The sequence below is a fragment of the Balaenoptera ricei genome, chromosome 16, assembly GCF_028023285.1.
Source record: "Balaenoptera ricei isolate mBalRic1 chromosome 16, mBalRic1.hap2, whole genome shotgun sequence".
NCBI classification, from domain to species: Eukaryota; Metazoa; Chordata; class Mammalia; order Artiodactyla; family Balaenopteridae; genus Balaenoptera; species Balaenoptera ricei.
This window is the reverse complement of record NC_082654.1, coordinates 31,528,287-31,548,375: the sequence shown is the minus strand read 5'-3', so window position 1 is coordinate 31,548,375 and position 20,089 is coordinate 31,528,287. Positions and strand designations below refer to the sequence as shown.

The 20,089-nt window shown below is 35.2% G+C and overlaps 1 protein-coding gene across 6 annotated transcripts in view; it reads left to right on the top strand.

The window, feature by feature from the left end:
* LCOR (ligand dependent nuclear receptor corepressor) overlaps nt 1-20,089 on the top strand; it is a 125,937-nt gene that overhangs the window by 47,729 nt on the left and 58,119 nt on the right. For 5 of the 6 annotated variants that reach the window (XM_059899319.1, XM_059899320.1, XM_059899317.1 and 2 more), the window contains exons 3-4: nt 14,520-14,585; nt 14,924-15,003. Coding sequence is in view for 3 of the 6 variants with exons in the window: in XM_059899317.1 (XP_059755300.1) it covers nt 14,520-14,585; nt 14,924-15,003 (146 nt within the window). In the remaining 3 variants the exon portion in view is untranslated. Of the gene's footprint in view, nt 1-14,519; nt 14,586-14,921; nt 15,004-20,089 lie in introns of those variants that run through there. The other variant, XM_059899318.1, reaches the window with a different exon arrangement.

Sequence of the window (20,089 nt, the reverse complement as noted above, 5' to 3'; positions counted from 1 at the left end):
CAGATGATGGAAGTATAACCATGAATAAGACATGGTTATATTTTCAGTCTCTTTTCCTTCCTAATTGGTAAATGTTGGAATGCTCTAGTATTCAGTCTTCTTTGTCCTTACTTTTTTCCTTTTGTTCATATTCTTTTCCTTTATAGTTTATTACAAGATACTGAGTATAGTTCCCTACACTATATAGTAGGACCTTGTTGTTTATCTGTCTTATATACAGTAGTTTGTATCTGCTAATCCCAAACTCCTAATTTATCCCTCCCTCACCCCCTTTCCCCTTTGGTAACCATAAGTTTGTTTTCTATGTCTGTGAGTCTGTTTCTGTTTTGTAAATAAGTTCATTTGTATCTTTTTTTTTTTTTAGATTTCACATATAAGTGATATCATATGATATTAGTCTTTCACTGGCTTACTTCACTTAATATGATAATTTCTAGTTCCATCCATGTTGCTGGAAATTTCATTCTTTTTTTTTTTTTTAACAGCAAGTAGAACTCTATTTATTTATTTATTACTTACTTACTTACTTACTTACTTACTTACTTACTTACTTACTTACTTTACTTACTCACTTACCACGCCTCACAGCATGCAGGATCTTAGTTCCCCAACCAGGGATTGAACCGATGCTCCCTGAAGTGGAAGTACAGAGTCCTAACCACTGGACCACCAGGGAATTCCCCACGTTTCATTCTTTTTTATGGCTGAGTAGTATTCCGCTGTACATATATGCCACATCTTTGTTCATTCATCTGTCAATAGACATTTAGGTTGCTCCCATGTCTTGGCTGTTGTAAATAGTGCTGTTATGAACATTGTGTGTGTGGGGGGTGCATGTATCTTTTCAAACTAGAGTTTTGCCCATATATATGCCCAGGAGTGGGATTGCTGGATCATATGGCAACTCTGCTTTTAGTTTTTTAAGGAATCTCCATACTGTTTTCCATAGTGGCTGTACCAACTTACATTCCCACCAGCAGTGTAGGAGGGTTTCCTTTTCTCTACACCCTCTCCAGCATTTATTATTTTTGTACTTTTTGATGATGGCCATTCTGACCAGAGTAAGGTGATACCTCGTTGTAGTTTTGATTTGCATTTCTCTAATTAGCAGTCTTGAGCATCATTTCATGAGCTTATTGGCCATCTGTATGTCTTCTCTGGAGAAATGTCTATTTAAGTCTTCTGCACATTTTTTGATTGGGTCCTTTTTGTCTGCCCTCATTGAGTGGATAAGATCTCATCTAGTTCTAAGGCTTTAAATTCTGTCTGTACTTGGATGATTTCCAGTTTTATATCCCTGATCCCAGTGTCTCCTACTTCAAACTCACCTATCCAGTTGTTTCCTGCATGCATCCACTTTGATCTGCAAGAGACAAGTCAGACTTAATGTGTCCAAAACTGAACTAGATTTGTCTCTGTCCAACCTGTTTCTCCTCCAGTCTTCTCTTAGAAAGTTACATTACCATTCACCCAGCTCTCGACCAAAAAAAGCCTAAGTGTCCTTTCCCTCATTCTACATCTACTGCATCATCAAAGCCAATTGGTTTAATCTTCAATATATACTCTATAACCTGTCATTACTTTCTACCTCCATTACTGCCATTCCGGTTTAAGTCACCATTTTCTCTTGCCAAGGCTATTGTAATAATAGTCTCATTATAATGTTTTACTTATAATCAGTTATCTGTGCAGCCACCTGGTAAACTTAAACAGTATAAATCTGATCACATTACTTCCACCACTACTCAAATGTAAAGCTAGTGGATTTCTCTTAAGTTCAAACCTCAATCTTCTCACCATAGCCTCTGTGATCTTGCCTCTAGAGCTCTGATCTCATGTTCTGCTTTCCATCTTATTCACTTTGCTCAGACCATACCAACTTTCTTGCTGTTTCTCATATATACCGTACTTCATACCATTTACTGCTTCAGTACTGTTCCCTCTGCCTAGAACGTTCCTTTGTCTTGGATATCTACATTGGCTTGCTCACTCCATTCAGTGCTCAAAAATTCAGCCTCCTGGAGTCTTTTCCAGTGTGCTGTATTCTTCTTTGACCAGTTCTTCTTTTACTTACCCTCACCACATATTATTCATTATCATCGTCATCATTATTTATATCATTTGTCTCCTCTGCCAGAATTAAAGTTCCAAGGTAAGGACTTTTGTCTGTGTTGTTCACAGCTGCATTCTAGTGACTGACTCATAGTAGACGCTCAATAAATAGAAATAAATAAGTATCTATAGTCTATCAAGGACAGGAGGAGGCTCAGAAACAACAGCTTTTCTAAAAGGCAATAGAAATCGCTGATCTCTCATATAATATTTTTAGTATCTGAGAAAATATGTAATGACAAAAGGCTATTATGAATTCAGTAATGCTTTTTAAAGAAATAATGCATTTTGTTCATAGCGAAAAAATGCGTTTAGAAAAGTAGTGACTCTATGTGCAAGCACATTTTTATTTAATTTACAAACAGTGCTCATGTATGTGGACATACTGACCTTGTAATGACTGTGAGTTCCTCTAAGGAATTGTGGCCCACAGATTGAGAACTCCTGATGTAATTGACTTATTCCTAATCAACTTCAGATTTGCATTTAAATGGCTTCTTTTTAGCATAATTACTCTACCCAAGACAGTTTGATATAACAGAAAAAAATGAACCAAAACTGTCCTGGGAGTTCCAAAGAACTAAATTCATCTGACCTAGTTACTTACTACCTTTGCAGTTTTGGTTACTTAACATCTTGGAATCTCATTTATGGCATAATGCATGTAAATACCATTATATGAAATTATTTCAGTAGTGTTCCAGCTACTCAGTATGTATTCCTTTTCCCTCCTTAGTGTATTAATACCACTGTTTTTCAGTACTTCATCTCTCAATTTATTTCTCTCTTTGCTGTGATTACAGCTTTGCACAAAAAAAGTGTCCTGTCATCTCTGTTCATGGGGCAGCAAAGCAAGCCATTAATTAATTCTGGTTTTAGTTCATAGATACAGGAACCTTTTTCCATTAGATGTCACTTGCCCTTCTGTTTCATTTATTTGCATTTCTTTGGGTCTTCAGCATACGAGACACACGAAATAGAGTCATTATAAAATCTTAAATCACTTAGGTAAATAGGATGTAGGAATTAGGAAGGGTGTGTTTGTATTCATCCAACAAACACTGCAGTTAAGGAACAGGCAGGCTGATGTTAAGAAAAAGATGAATAGGCTCCAGTTCTTTGCTCAAAATCTAGTAGATAAAATGCCAAAAAAAAAAAAGAAAAATTGAAGTATAGTTTACTAGTAGTACAACTTCAGCGCTGTTGAGGACGTTCTTAACTTTGCCTGGGGCTTATGGGCTGAGATAAGGGATGCCTTAGAATTAACTGGATTAAAGGTTGCAGAAGAACATTCTGGGCAGAGGGCTTGCTGTACTTTAAAGGCATGGAAGCATTGACATGTATGTAACGACCAATAAATCGTCTGCCCAGAGCATAGCATATGTAGAAAGAAAACGGCAGGGCAGACTGAAAAGGTAGTTTGGGACTAGACAGACCCTCAGTGATCTTGCATGCCAGCCAGGAATTTAAAGTCTTCAGTATTGTCAGTGGAAAGCCATCAAAGATTTTTAAAGCCAGGAAAAGATGGAAGAGGTTTCGTGGCAGTGTGAAAGATGGATTCTGGTGGATTTGATGGTATAGGGGATGTTTTAAATAGTCAGATGAATGAAAAGTTGAGATGTTATTAGCAAGTCGTGTGAAAAAGTGAAAAGCCTGGGCTTTAGAATCACCAGCCTGGTTTTAAACCTAGGCTCTGCGTCTTCGTAGTTGTATGAAAAAAATAGCTGCTTTAGTCTTCTATTTTCTTAAATGTATTAGGTAGTAATAATACCTGTTCCCCTGAAGATTTTATCATAATGGTCATACCCACTGTACCTGATACAGTGCTTCCTTGATACCAGCTAAGGGCTCAATTATTATCTATTATTACCAACATGAGTGACATGTACTATAATTATTAAGGTAAGAAATGGTGAAGGCCTGAATTTAGGGGTGGATAAAAGAGAATAGATTTGGATGGATCTTTCGTAATTAAAATGAATAGGACTGACTGATGTAGGGAAAGAATGGAATCATGACTGAGTGAGATTTGTAATCTGAATGTCTTGGGGGAAGGGGTTAGTGATGCCATTTTCCTGGTAAGGAATACAGGGATCATCACTGGTTGAGATGAGGGAAAAGGGGTAGAATGATTTTGATTTGGATTTTTGGAGGTATTTGGGATATCTTGGTGATGATATGAAGCAGGCAATTAGAAATAACGTCTGGAGCAAGAGATAAGAGATTGGAGAGTTGTCAGTATATGTGTGGTAGCATAAATGTGTGTAAATCTTAACGGCAGAGCATATATTTTAAACATTTCCCCTATGTCCCCACACTGCTGAGCTCTGTACAAAACACTTGATTCGTTCTTGTTATTAAGTGTGAGATTTAGGGTGACTTTGTATATAGAAAAGATAATGCATAGTTACTTCAATTTCTAATTTAATGTTCAGTTTATTTAAATTTATAAATTTAAAACCTCATTCTACTAAAATATAGATCTTACTCCAAACTTACACTTCTGATAAATATTTTAGTTAACTCTTAAAACATTTTAATCTAAAACTATAGATATTTTCTTCTTAAATATTGATTTAACAAAACCTTCTTAGATACTTTGAAAAAATCTTGTAAATGTAATTTAAACTTATAAATGTGATTATTCTTAAGTTGTGTAAGAATTCTAATACAGTATATAAACTTAGTAAGATTTCAGCAACCAGGTGTAAATCAGCTATTCAGTTCTACATTTCAGATTAAAATTCCAAGGCTGGCTCTTTAACAGGCCAAGTTTTCTTAAAGCATTATAAATATTTACCAAAGACGCATACTTATTTTGTTAACAGCTTTATTAACATATAATTTATACACCTTACAATTCACCCATTTTAAGTATACAATTCACTGATTTTTATTATATTTACCAAGTTGTGCAACCATCACCAAAATCTGTTAGAATAAATCCATCACTTTGAAAAGAAATGTGGTGTCCATTTGCAGTCATTCCCATTTTCACTCCCAGCCCTAGGAAAACACTACTTTCTATCGCTATAGATTTGTATTTTCTGGACATTTCATATAAACAGAAACATATAGTATGTAATCTTTTATTTCTGGCCTTCTTCACTTAGCATAATGTTTTGAAGTTCATTCATCCTTATTGTAATAATATTCTCATTATATGGATATACATTTTATTTATCCTAGATTACTTTTTAATACAAAATAATTAAGGTTTAATTCTCTTAAATCACTCCTATACTTTGTTTAAAAGAAAAAAAAGGAAAACTTGAAAATAAGTGAACTACGCTTCTGTCATAAGTTAGAAAAAGAACAGCAGAATAAACCCAAAGAAAATAGAGAGATAATGAAACTTAGTGAAAATTAATGAACCAGAAAACAAAGATATATTAGAGAAGATCAAGAAAAGTCAAAAATGAATTGGGAGGGGGAACTAAGAAAACAAGCCTGGTAAGATTGGTCAAGGAATAAAAGACATAAATAAATAATATTATGAAAATGAAGACTACAGATGAAGAGGAGATTTAAAAGATAAGGGATTTATAGCAGTGTTATTTTATACTAGCCAAAAGGTAGAAGCAACTTGTGTCCATCGATGTATGAATGGATAAACAAAATATGATCTATGCATCAGTGGAATGTTATTCAGCCTTAAAAGGGACAGAAGTCCTGTCACATGCTGCAGGATGGATGAACCGTGACGATATTATGCTAAATGAAGTAAGCCAGTCACTAAATGACAAATACATACTCTGTTATTCCACTTAAGAGGTGTGCAATAGTCACATTTGTATAGACAGAAAGTAGAATGGCGGTTGGCAGGACTGGGAGTAGGAGGAAATAGGGAGTTACTATTTAATGGGTATAGAGTTGCAGTTTTGCAAGATGAAAAAAGTACTGGAGATGGGTGATGGTGCAAACAGTGTAAATATATGTAATGGTAAACTTAAAAATGATTAAAATTTTATATTATGTACATTTTACCACAACTTTTAAAAAGATAAGGGAAAATACTATCAACCATATGCCAATAATTTTGAAATTAAAGAAAAATATAACTTACCAAAAACTGATGCAAGAAGAAATAAAAAGCTTGAATTGTTCTATTTCTATTAAATAAATTTAATAGTTAAAACTCTCCTATCAAAGAGAATAAGCCCAGAATGCTTTAGATTTGAGTTCTTCCCAACTTTTAAGGAAGAAAGCTTCCCAATTTTCTGTCACCTCTTTCAGAAAGTAGGAAAAAAGGAAATATATCTCAACTCTTTCGAGGAGTACAGTTGCCAAACCCAAACATACATAAGAAAAAAAAAATTATAGGTCAGTTTCACTCATAAAATAAATTAGCCCTTTAGTAATTGAAAAATTCTTCACTTTTTTGTTTTATGCTTTTTAAAAAAAATTTTATTGGAGTATAGTGGCTTTACAATGTTGTGTTAGTTTCAGGTGTAGAGCAAAGTGAAACAGTTATACATTTCCATGTATCCACTCTTTCTTTTTTTTTTTTTTAAAGACTCTTTTCCCATATACGCCATTACAGAGTATTGAGTAGAGTTCCCTCTGCTATACAGCAGGTTCTTATTAGTTATCTATGTTTTACGCTTTTATCCTTGAATAATTCTTTTTCTGATTGTTACTGCCACCTTTATTGCTTTCTTTTTTTTTCCTCTTTTTTTTACATTTTTCTCATATCTATGCCTCCCTCTTTAGTTTCAACATATCTATGTCACTTTGAGTCTGTTATGAACTGCATATTGCTGTGCCCTACCTGACACTTTTTTCTCTTTTACGTAGTTAATTCAGTTGAGTAACATTTATTGTAACATGTACACGGTTGATACTATTCCTGAAATTATTTTTTGTGTTTCTTGTTTAGCATGCTCGCTTTTTGTTTAGTTTTTAATTTTATTTACTTTTATAGTTGATCTTTTTTGGTTGTTCTCTATTTCCTCTGATGATTGGAAATTCTTCAGCTTTATCCATACGTTTTAAGCAAATTTAAAGCTACATTTTCTTATCAACATCAAAGAGTAATGACTGTTATAAGTTGTTCCCTCATCCCACATGCACACTTGATCTTACATACTTTACTTAAGCATATTTTACTCTTACTTTTTCACCCAAGATTGTGTTGTAATAGTTTGGGATGTTATTCCTAAATCATTAATTTAAAAAATTATATTGTTTATCTATTTAAAGAATCCTTTCTTATATGTTATATTAAACTGAATCCCCCCCCCCCATATTAGTAACAACTGTTTATACTTAACTGTTAGTTTTACTGGTATATTGCTTACCATTATTTTTTATATAAACAGTGTTTTCCATTTTTAGGTCTTTGTTCTGAATTTTTTTTTTTTTTAGCTCAACTACTTTAAGTGACTGTTGCTAGTACCCAGAGTAAATGGCTGTCCTATTTTCCAAATCATAGCATATCCAGTAATTTCTTTATTTTACTCATATCTGTGAAAAATAGATTGGCTAAAAAAAGTGAGGTTTTTTTACCCTCAGAATTTTGTGAGCATACTTCCATTGGCTTTTAGCATTTACTTTTACTGATGAAATGCCTGTCATTCTAAATCCCTTTCTTCTTATTTTATGTAAAATTAAGTAAAATTTTCTCCTTATTTGGAGCTTTTAATCTTTTATTTTTGAAATTCAGATATTCTGCCAGGAGAGTTTTTACATGTATATATGCTTTGTTTTCCCCTGCGTATTCTGCCCCAGTACTTCTCAGAGCACATTAAATATGAAGACTCAAGACAGTATTCAACATTAGGAAGTTTTCTTTTCCTTCTCCTTCTTCCCCCTCACCCTACCCCCATTTCTTAAATTTAATTTTTAAAAATTTATATTCTTTGCTCTTTCTTGTTCTGGAAATCCTATTTCACAGATATTGAATGTCCTGGCCTCCTCCTCATCTCTAATCTTTTTCTCATGATTTCTGTGTCTGCAGATTTACTATGCATTGTGAGGACATTTCTTAAATTGGCTTTTTAAATCACTAATTTGATGTATATTTTTCTACTTAATACCTCCATTTGGTTTTTTGGCAGTTTCGTTTTTCTTTTTTCCCCTCCCCAAGCACATATTCTCCACTCCTTTTCCAGAGCAGCTTGCTTTTTGTTTTAAATGCTGTTCTTCCCTGGTTTCAATAGAAATACTATTTATAATTTTTCTTCAATCTCTGATGTTTTTCTTCATTAATTCTGTTTCAGTTTGGGCTGTTAGTATGACTGGAGTATTGTTTGTCTTCAGTATGTCTGGTCAAGTTTTTCATCAGTTTTTTTTTTTCTTTTTTGAATTTTATTTTATTTTTTTATACAGCAGGTTCTTATTAGTTATCTGTTTTAGACATATTAGTGTATATAGGTCAATCCCAATCTCCCAATTCATCCCACCACCCCCCCAACCCTGCTTTCCCCCCTTGGTGTCCATACGTTTGTTCTCTACATCTGTGTCTCTACTTCTGCCTTGCACACCAGTTCATCTGTACCATTTTTCTAGATTCCACATGTATGCGTTAATATACAATACTTGTTTTTCTCTTTCTGACTTCATTCTGTATGATAGTCTCTAGGTCCATCCACGTCTCTACAGATGATCCAATTTCATCCTTTTTATGGCTGAGTAATATTCCATTGTATATATGTACCACATCTTCTTTATCCATTCATCTGTCGATGGGCATTTAGGTTGCTTCCATGACCTGGCTATTGTAAATAGTGCTGCAGTGAACATTGGGGTGCATGTGGCTTTTTGAATTATGGTTTTCTCTGGGTATATGCCCAGTAGTGGGATTGCTGGGTCATATGGTAATTCTATTTTTAGTTTTTTAAGGAACCTCCATACTGTTCTCCATAGTGGCTGTATCAATTTACATTCCCACCAACAGTGCAAGAGGGTTCCCTTTTCTCCACACCCTCTCCAGCATTTGTTGTTTGTAGATTTTCTGATGATGCCCATTCTTTTTCATCAGTTCTTGTGCTGGGTAATTCTCAGGGTGATAAGTAAGCCAGCAAATGGGTTCCTCACAGAGCATGGGCCGGAAGCAGATGCTCAGGGAGAGAGGAAGAACTCTTAATGAGTGTAGCTGTCCAGCAGGTGTGGATTGTGTAAAGTAATGAGAAGAGGAGCCTGGTTTTTGCTCATTACCTGTAGAAGTTCATCCAGACTTATTTGGTTGTATGACACACTGCAATAGCTGGAACATCAGTAAAAAGGGATTAATTACCTTATATTCCTTTGGATTGCATGTGAAAGATTGTATAATCTGGTGCTTTTTTTTTTTTTAATTTATTTATTTTTATTTATTTATGGCTGTGTTGGGTCTTCGTTTCTGTGCGAGGGCTTTCCCCAGTTGTGGCAAGCGGGGGCCACTCTTCATCGCGGTGCGCGGGCCTCTCACCATCGCGGCCGCTCGTTGCGGAGCACAGGCTCCAGACGCGCAGGCTCAGTAATTGTGGCTCACGGGCCCAGTTGCTCCGCGGCACGTGGGATCTTCCCAGACCAGGGCTCGAACCCGTGTCCCCTGCATTAGCAGGCAGATTCTCAACCACTGCGCCACCAGGGAAGCCCCCTGGTGCTTTTTAATAATTCATTTTGGCACTCACTTGTAACGAAGTTGAGTGTGGTATTTGCAAGTTTAAAACCCTGAGTTTTAAGCAAAGAACTCCAGATACTATCAGTCTCCTCTTTGTTTATTAAGCTATTAGTTGATGATCGTTACCAGCACATACCTTTGAACTGATATTTTATAAAATAATAACACTCTATTGAAGATTGAGCTCTTTTATACCGGGCACCAAGTTTTGCAAGATATCCAAGGGACCTTGATGTGAAAATTACTGATTTTCTGATATGCTCCTAGTTTTCCTTCAGCCCCTCTTTATCTCTCAGACTGATCATCTCTGTACTGTTATCTCAGAGGAGACGTTCCCAAGAGTCATGAACCATATTTTCATTCCATTCATAATATTTTGCTTTATTTCAAAAGTACAGGCTGTTGTTTATTAGTTGGCTATATATTTGATATGTCCCTATCTTGTTACTTTTCATAATCTGCTTTCCCCATTTTGGTTAGAAATAGAGTAGAGATTATGATTTAGATTGAAGAGGGTAATGTATGAGTAATTTTAATCTTCTGTCTTTTGTTTTTGAGAGCTAGGTTATTCAAAGCAGAAGCTAAAAACCAGGCACATAGAGCCCTAGTATAAGAGGAACCTTGTGGGAAACAGGAAAGACCTCCCTTCCTAGCCTTCTTGAAGCATTAAATCTCCTTGAGGAGATAAGACATAAACATATAGAAGGAAAAACAAAAACAGTGTTTAGCTAGCCTGTGACAAATTTTGTATTACAGAATACTTACATAGGGCTTTACATGTGACAGAAAAGAGAAAACATAAGGCAGTTGACATTTATTTAAAAGTGGGGGGGAGTGATGTGTGAATTCTGAGAACGAGAAAACTGGAAACTCAGGCTCCATGAGGGCAGACACCATATCTGTTCATCATTGCCTGCCTACTCAGTGCCCGCCACTGTCCCTGATAGGTGGTAGGCTTTCAGTTAATATATGTTGGATAAGTGAATATCTATTTGTTGAACAAACTGAAGAGTGCTTTGAAGGAAGTAATTTATTTGGGCAGAGGTGAAATGAAAAGGCTTGAGAAATATTAGGAGGTAGAAATAATAGATGACTGAATAGATTAGAATACCAACCTGGCTGGAGCTGTGAGAATGAGCAGGAAAGTTCTGAGAAATAAGACTGTCAGTGGTAGGTTAGGGTCAAATTATAAATAGTTTTGATTGCTGGACTTAGGAATTTGGGATTTGTTTTTTAAACAAAGTGGGGTTTTTCTGAACAGATGGTCACATTGTTAAAGTAGTGTTCAGGAATACTGTCTGAAGACACAGTGATTGTCTTCAGGTTGCAGCGAGAAAGGGATTGGAGGACCAGCTTTGATTCCAGTTGCAATGTTGGATAGGAATTCTTTGGCCAGTAGTCATGCTCAATAAAATTATTAATATTTCTTTACATGTAATAATATATTACATATAGGTGCTTTTTAAGCCTTGGTGATTGAACATAAGGACATAGCTGTCTTTTTCATTATTTATTTAATTTTCCATGGCATTTTGTTTATTAATCTTCATGGCTTTTTTGTGAGATCGTGGTATAAATTTTGAATACATTTGTTCTTTTCTTGTTTGCCTTTTGTTAATGTCAAGCATAGCACGTGAGACATTCCTTGTTGCTATGCAACTGCTAAATTCAGTATTTTAGTATTAATAAAACTGAGTGGCATTAAATTCAGTTAACAGGGGGAAGCAAAATATGACTTAACAATGTCTGATCAGTATTTGTACAGTTTAATGTATTGCTGCAGACGTGAGCAAAAGAGAAGTGACTTGTTTACAGTTACTGTTTTGATCAAAATTAGTTGTGGTTAAATCTTTGCATTTATGACCAGATTTTTTTTCTTGTTTGATTCTTTTTGGTCTGTCCCTTTCACTGCTCTTTGATAATACGATTCAGTTTTTGTTAGTGTTTGTGTGTTATTGATGAAGTTCTTATTCTATTATTCTTTCCAATTCTGTTATCTTTTGTAATTTTTAAAGTTTTATCTCCCAAGGCTTTTATTTGCTTTTTTTCTTTCTTAGTATTTTTTGCTGTATTTACATTTTTCCCTTTCAAGAATTTATGGCTAAGCATCCACATTTGGAATTTGTTATAATTTCATATAAACCCAGGTGAAAGCCTATTAGATTTGCTCTTCAGAGTAAGGGCCACCTGTAATCCCCTTTAGTTATTTGCAGTGTGTACTTGGTACTTGCCAGATATTGAAGTGCTTTCATTAATATTTGTGAAGTCAGAAATCCATTTTGGGGATAAGAGGGCTTTAGAGGCAGCTGCAGGATTTTTTTTTTTTTTAAGTTAGTGTTGAAAATATCTAGTTTGCAGGCCCAAGATAGGCAGTATCTAGCAATTCTTTCTCATTCCCTCATCACCACCTCCCCACCCTCAAAACCCTTAGCCCAACACTTTCTCTCCTCCCTAGTGTAGGGAAGAGAGGACATAGTAATTTAGTGGACAGTGTTTTAATTATAGTAGGCAAATAATAAACAGGGTAGATACCTCCCATTTGCTTGAATGGGTAGGTTGGTTTTGCTGATGTCCTTGGAATCATTTTGATGGGAAGAACGAAGGAGAGTTGAAAAACAATTAATCCTTAATAATAAATGAAAAATCTAGAATCTAGAAATCATGAAAATAGTTTAACTACAGTGCAGATACTACAAACTCTAGGGATTACCTTATTGAAAATGATGGCTTAATATTAAGGACAAAGAAATCCCTTACATTACAATGTTACTCTTACAACCAGATAAAATACTGTTTCTAGGGACCAACTTTTCTACTCCCTTACTTTCCAAACCCTTTATGGTGATTGTATTTGTGGTTAGGAAACGTCCCTGTTTGTGGACCTCATGTATCCACCTGGCTATAGTATTTACATTAGTGGTTCCCTCACTTTTGAACATAAGAGTACTTTTTTTAACAATTAAAAAAAATTATAAACCCTTAGGTGATAATAGATTATGTGACAAAATACATAGTGCCCCAAACTACTAGGAATTCAGTAACACTTTATATATTTTCTTAATTGCAATAATATTTGTGTGCATTTGAAAAGTTGTATGTACGCTGAATGTACAAGGCCTATTCTTTCTAAAGGTCATGCTTAAAGAACATGGATTCATGGACCTCTTGTAATTATTTGAGCTCCTAATGAGGTCCATGATACATAATTTGGGAACTGCTGCACTAATGAATTATTTGTTATGTTGTATAAAGGTACAATTTGATTCTCTTTTGCATTTTCCTCCTTACTCTTAATAACCCATAGAAAACAGCAAGATGGCAAAGATATTTTTACATTGTTTTTCATTGAGTTAATCAGCAACATTTGAGATAATAAATTAGAAAAGGTTTTTTTTTGTTTGTTTTCATTTTCTACTTTTTTTTTAGAACTTTCTAAAGGAATTTTTTTTAATATTTTTTAAAATTTATTTGGCTGTGTCGGGTGTTAGTTGTGGCTCGCAGGATCTTCTGTTGCAGCGCGCGGGCTTCTCCCTAGTTGTGGCACGCAGGCTCAGTAGTTGCAGCACTCAGGCTCTCTAGTTGTGCATGGGTCAGTAGTTGTGGCACGTGGGCTCTCTAGTTGTGGCGCACAGGCTGTAGAGCGCACAGGCTCAGTAGTTACGGCACGTGGGCTTAATTGCCCTGTGGCATGTGGGATCTTATTTCCGTGACCAGGGATCGAACCTGTGTCCCTTGCATTGGAAGGCGGATTCTTAACCACTGGACCACCAGGAAAGTCCCCTCATTTTCTACTTTGTACTGATTGAGAGTGGTAATAGTTTAAACATCTATGTATAGGTATATTTGAATTCTCTTTCTCTCTCTCTCTTTCTTTTTGTATGTGTAATTAGTGGGTTCTAGCTTCATAAAGGAACCAGTGAGTAGTTACTGTGGCAATGTGAACTAATTACAGAAGTCTTTTTCTTTTATAATATTAAAATGGGCTTTTTCTGTGTGCATGTGATACACATGTTGTTTTCAGTTAGGATTTTCCTTCTTAAAAAATACTGTTAGGCTTCCCTGGTGGCGCAGTGGTTAAGAATCTGCCTGCTAACGCAGGGGACGCGGGTTCGAGCCCTGGTCTGGGAAGATCCCACATGCTGCGGAGCAACTGGGCCCGTGTGCCACAACTACTGAGCCTGCGCGTCTGGAGCCTGTGCTCCGCAACAAGAGAGGCCGCGATAGTGAGAGGCCCGCGCACCGCGATGAGGAGTGGCCCCCGCTTGCCGCAACTGGAGAAAGCCCTCGCGCAGACACGAAGACCCAGCACAGCCAAAAATAAATTAATTAATTAATTAATTTTTAAAAAAATACTGTTAGATTGAAGAATCTGTTATCTCAGTTCATATTCAGAAACATGCCATTTAGATTAACCCAGAACATTGTGGAAATTTTGAAGCAGTTTGACTCTTTCATTGGGGAAGGTGCTTTTTAAAATGAAGTTTGAAAGTTTATGTAAAGAGGTATTTGGAATTTTGTAAGATAGTAAGAGATCTCATGAATTTCCATTCCTTCATTGGTTATTTCTACTGTTGTTTTGTATTGTCTTGGAATGGGCTCTGAATTTGTATTGAGTGTTAATCACTGACAAAAATGCAAATGCTCCTTTTAGATTGGTCATATACTCTCCTCAGCATCCCATGAGTAATAATCTGGAGGTCCTTGAGAATTGGAAGAAAACACCATTGTTTTTTCATGCAACAAGGTTAAATTTACTGTAGGGAATATTATTGTAATAATGGATTTTTTTTCATCCTTTTAGGGTTTGAAAGTATTCTTGAAGGGCTGTTTGGACCTGCATTATTAAAAGATCTCAGTTTATTTAAAGGTATTCAAAAATTTTTTTGGCATTTCAAATTCTTCCTGGTGACATAAATGATACCTTGGTGATTTAAGCCCCAGTCTCCTTCTCCTTTTTATTCACAGTTTTATGTGGGTTAAAGCTATATCCATCTAAGCATCTTTTTGTGTGTGGTTGATAATGCAGATATATGTATGAATAAGGTGTATTAACTAGTGAGCAATTATTGCAAATAAGGAATCTGTCTACTACTTAGGGGTGTTTTTGTTGTTAAAATAAATAATATTTTTGAAATTAGTTCTCATTTGTTTCCTGAAAAATCCTCTCTTGTAACTGTTAATTTGTTATTCCTACTATTTTTGCAGACTGTGAGCCTGAAAGCATTTCTGATTGGACTTTTGATGAAAATTGTCTGTTCTGTTGCTTGAGAAGAGATAAAGTAAAGGTAACCAAAAACTTGTGAAACTTGTCTAGTGTGGTATTTTATAGTTTTTATTTTTCCAAAATTTGGTTACTTTGTTGGAGGATTTGTAGGAGTACTGATTCCATATTTATTCATAAAAGTTTTGATAGTAACTCAGTTTTGCAATTTAGACTGTTTCTAGTCTGTTGATTAGCCTATTGAGAAATCTGTATCCCAACATGCGTTGGTCTATTTATTTAGTTCACTAGGCAGAATAATGAACTAGGTCTCAAACTGTTGTGTTTATTTTAAATACGAAATGTATTTAACGGGTAATTCCCGTAATGGGAGTCATTCGGACAGTAACATGGATCTGGATCAAGTAGTTACTAATTCATGTAGATTTATGATGAACTGTGGTTTATGCTTTAGTATGTTTCTTCATAATATATGAGCATGGATGCTGTTTGTGTTCAGTTGTAAAAATTGGCTGTACCTTTGCATTTCTGTTGTTTTATTGCTTTGTGTTAAACGTAAAAAGAATTCCGGTTTAGAAACATTTCAATTGTTGGAAACATTTATTAATAATGGTTTACTGTCTTATGTTTCTTTTTTTGGTATTTCTGTTCCCTGCTTTAAAGCTTTGGAAACATTTTTAATTCCTTCCTCTCCCCGGTACACTTCTAACTTCAAATCATTGACCAGGTTCTATCAGTTCTTCCATTCTTTTTCTTTCTACAGTCGTCACCATAGTTCAGACCATTAGCATTATTTCTGGACTACTGAAATAACATGATTGGTCTCTTTTAGTTTTCTTCAGTGTGTTAAACACTGCTACATGGTTAAACCCCTCTCCTCCCTACCTCCCCGTGACCCTCACCCCTCAGATGGTGTGGAAATGTTACCCTGCACTCAGTCTCCAGTGACTTTACAATTATCTTTGGGATTCATTAGCCTAATGCTCAGTGCCTCAGTACCCTCCACAGGTCAGTCCACTTCTCTTTCTAATGCTACCCCACTAGTCTTCCATGCAAAACTGGTCTGATCATTTGTATTAAACAACATGCTTTTACCATTTGAACTACAACATTGCATACCCGTTGTTCTTTATAGCTTGAAGTTCCCCTTGCTCTTACTCTTACCTTGACTCCCCTTTCTTATTAATGGTACACCTCTGCTCTTATTGCTGTTTCCACCCTTCACACTGTTGTAGTAAATATTATACCAATTATTTGTCAAGTAATATTCTGCCTTTTGTTGTTTATCCTTTTCTGTGTTTGAATCTTGTGTTCCTGACTACACTGTCAACCTCTGAAGACCATGAAACATGACATGCTTCTTCGTACCCCTGCATTTGGCCACTTTACCATTATTTACCATTGTTGGAAAGTAGCTTTAAAATCAAAGCCAGTTTAAGAGCTTCTTAACGTTCTTCTTTTGTGGTATCTTTTTCTTGCTTAAGTACATGAAAAAGTGTTTGCTGTGATTATCCAGGATGTTCTGTTTTTATTGAATTAATGAGTAAAGTGTTTTGAAATTTACTGTGGTTTGAAAAAGGCCAGAAAATTAAGCAGCTACCAATGAAGTTAAAGTTCATCATTTTAAACTGTGTGTGTGTGCGTGCACACGCATACGTGTTGTGACTGTCTATTGAAGTTATTTAATAGGCATTTTGGTAGCATAGAAGGAGCCAGTGATTAATTACCTTTCTTTCAGAATTGGTTTGGGAGGAAAGCCTTTCTATGTTCAATAATTGAGTAGAGTATAGTTTTGTAATATGATTGAGTTTTCCATTGCTATATGAGGATAAAATATTGCATGAATATTTTTAGAAGAAAACAGAAATAGCAACGCATGGAACCATGTAGCATTTAACCATGTAGCAGCTGTTCTTACTGTTCGTAGTTCTATAATTTTTAGTTAGTATTCTAATTAGGAAGAATATTTCCGTTTGAAAACCAAGCTAGATCTGGGAAAGCTGGTTTTCTCCATTAGGCATTTCACTATCTGTCTTGGGCATTTATTTTTTTCAGAGACAGCCATAATGTCTATGGAAAATAGGAAGAGAGAGCCTAGAATATATAACTTGTCAAATGTATAGCTTTAGTTGTGTTAGATTTAAAGTGATTTTGTTGAAACTCTTTGCAGGCATTTGGAGCATCTTATCTGAGAAGCACTAGAATCTGGAAATTAAATGTATCCATTGGGTTGAGGCTTGGCTGACTTAAGATTCCAAAAATAGAAGAAATATGTGGAGAGAATGGTAACAGCCAAGAGGTGGCAGCATAGAGCACAATATTAGAATCTTAAGTTGGGGTTGGCATGGCGAGGTGTCTAGATAATGTTTGGAAAAGCTGTTAGAAATACTGGTCTGATATTTGGGAATGAGATGGAGGTTATGCATATTTTTTAGTTGGATTTTCATTGGATACTGACTGTTAGAATGGATAAAGTAAATACATTATTTATATTTACTTTTTAAAATATCTAGATGAAAAATGAAGTTGCCTCTTCAGAAAATATAACAAATATTCAGCTAGAAATTAGTAAAACAATTATTCATCTACACTTCAGCAGTTAGAAAATATAATTTGTAAGGGAAAGACAACTAACATTTTTTTTGAGCATATACTATGTGTCATTTACTTTTGTTTCCATTTAGTCTCACAACAATGCTATAAAGTTGGTTAAAGACATCCCAGTTTTACAAATAAAGATATGGGAAGGGTCGCAAAGACTAAGTTATGGGCAAAGTCACATAGCTGGGATTTGATCCATGTTTTTAGAATACATGCATTTTGATAACAAAATGGTCGAGTAAGAATTAAGAAGCATTTGGGATTACTCAGTTTGAAAGGGGGAGAGAGAGTAAGAGTGTAAATGGGCATGAGTATATTTGAAATAGCCAGTCTCAGATGTGCTAGGCGTCACTGCCTACCTGCCTGCCTGCCTTGCTTGGCTTTTTCTTTCTTTCCTTCCTTTCCTGTTTGTTGGGCATGTAGTAGACATTCTAAAGTATTTACTAAATGAGGAACTAAGAAGTCAGCATGCTTAATAAAGTTGGAGAATTATAATATTAATAGCTAACTGTTGTGAGTGCTTACATGTGCCAAGCATATATACAAAGTTCTCTGTGTATTATTCACTCATGAGGCTTTTTACTTTTTCTTAGCTTCTTTTTAAAATTATTTTAGACATATAAAACAGTTGCAAAAATAATAAAAAGAATTCCTCTATACCCTTTACCCAGGTTTCTCAAATGTTAACATCTTATGTAACCACAGTACAGTTATAAAAATCACGAAATTAACATTGATACAATAGTATAATCTGCAAGCCTTTCAGAATTCACCAGTTACCCCAGTAATGTCATTTTTCTGGTCCAGGAGCCAATCTAGGATCACACTTTGTATTTAGTTGTCATGTCTCCTTAGTCTCCTTTAGTCTGGAATAGTTCTCAGTTTTTCTTTGCCTTTCATAACATTGACAGTTTTGAAGAATGCTGGCAAATTGATTTGTAGAATGCCCCTCAATTTAAGTTTTTCTGATGATTCCTCGTGATTGAATTCAGGTTACGCATTTTTGGCAAGAACTGTACAGAATTGATGTTGTGTCATCCTTAGTGCACCATATTGGGAAACACATGGTGATGTTTACTTTGATCACTTGGTTAAGATGGTGTCTGCCAGTTTTCTCTACTGTAAGGTTTCTGTTTTTTTCCCTTTTGTGGAAATTGTGGAGACGTGCTTTGAGATTTTGTGAATATCTTTTTCTCATCATACTAGTTTCTTATCATACATTAATTTTAGCATCAATTGATGAACCTTGCCTGAAAAAATTACTACTATGGTGTTTACCGGATGATGATTTTCTATTTGTATTATTTCTTCAACCTCTGTTAGCTGGAAACCTACTGTAAGGAAGAGGTTTCCCTTCTCTATTTATGTTTTTGTTTGTTTACCTATCAATATGGACTTACATATTCTTATTTTGTTCTTTTGGTTATAATTTATTACAATCATTGTTTATTTTGTAGTTTGAATTGTTCTGGATTTGGCCATTGAGAAGCCCATTCAGGTTGGCTCTTCATCTTTTTTTTTTTTTAAACATGTTTCTATCATTTCTTTACTTTTTGGCACCAAAATATGTTCCACACGTATCTTTGCTTTCCCTTCCCCAACCCTGGATTTCTCCAAGGAATCCTAGTTTCTTTTATTTGGAAAATTGTATAAGAAACCAAGGTACTAGGTATACTCATTGGTACTAGAACATCACTGCTTTCTAGGCCTTGTCAGTTGTCTGAGCTAGGAAATATGTATGTTTACTTAAATATATGTATATATACATCTGTATTTCTTTCTGTATCTATTAGAAACCATCTTGTGAGGCTTTTATTAATTGTAGGATCGTGTTGATAGTATGAACAGCTGATCCAATAGTAGTGAGAGAGTATTGGAGAGATGGGAAGAATTAAAAATTACTTTCACTATTTCATATCCCTAAAAATGGACTAATTCTAAGCAATGAATCAGTCTATAGTAATGGCTGTTCTTGTACATGGATAGAGTAGAGATAGCAAGTATAGAGTAAAGAGCATGGATGTTTTAGTAACTAAGGATAATGTAAGATGGGATGTTGTACAAAAATATAAAATGTTTATGCTCTTAAGTTTATTATAAGACTGTTAGTAAGTTCAGTATTTGACTAGCATATTAGGAGAATGTTTTAAGAAGTTGGGACTTGAGCTGCATTTTTGAAGAATACATAGGTCTGGATAGGCAGACACAGGAAGGGCACATCCTGGGTGCAGCAGAGCATTTATTTTTGTAAGTAACCAGCGATAAGACTAGAGTCACATTATAGATCTCTTTCAGTGCCCATCTACCCTCAGGAATCATGTAACTAGATAGATTTCATTAGTCTGTCATGTGTTTACTCTGAACATTTCATAGTTTCCTCTGTTTTGTGAGTATACACTAATTAGAAGTTTAGATATATCCTTCTAACATTTTAATTTTTTTTAAATTTAATTAATTTATTTATTTATGGCTGTGTTGGGTCTTCGTTTATGTGCGAGGGCTTTCTCTAGTTGCAGCAAGTGGGGGCCACTCTTCATCGCGGTGCGCGG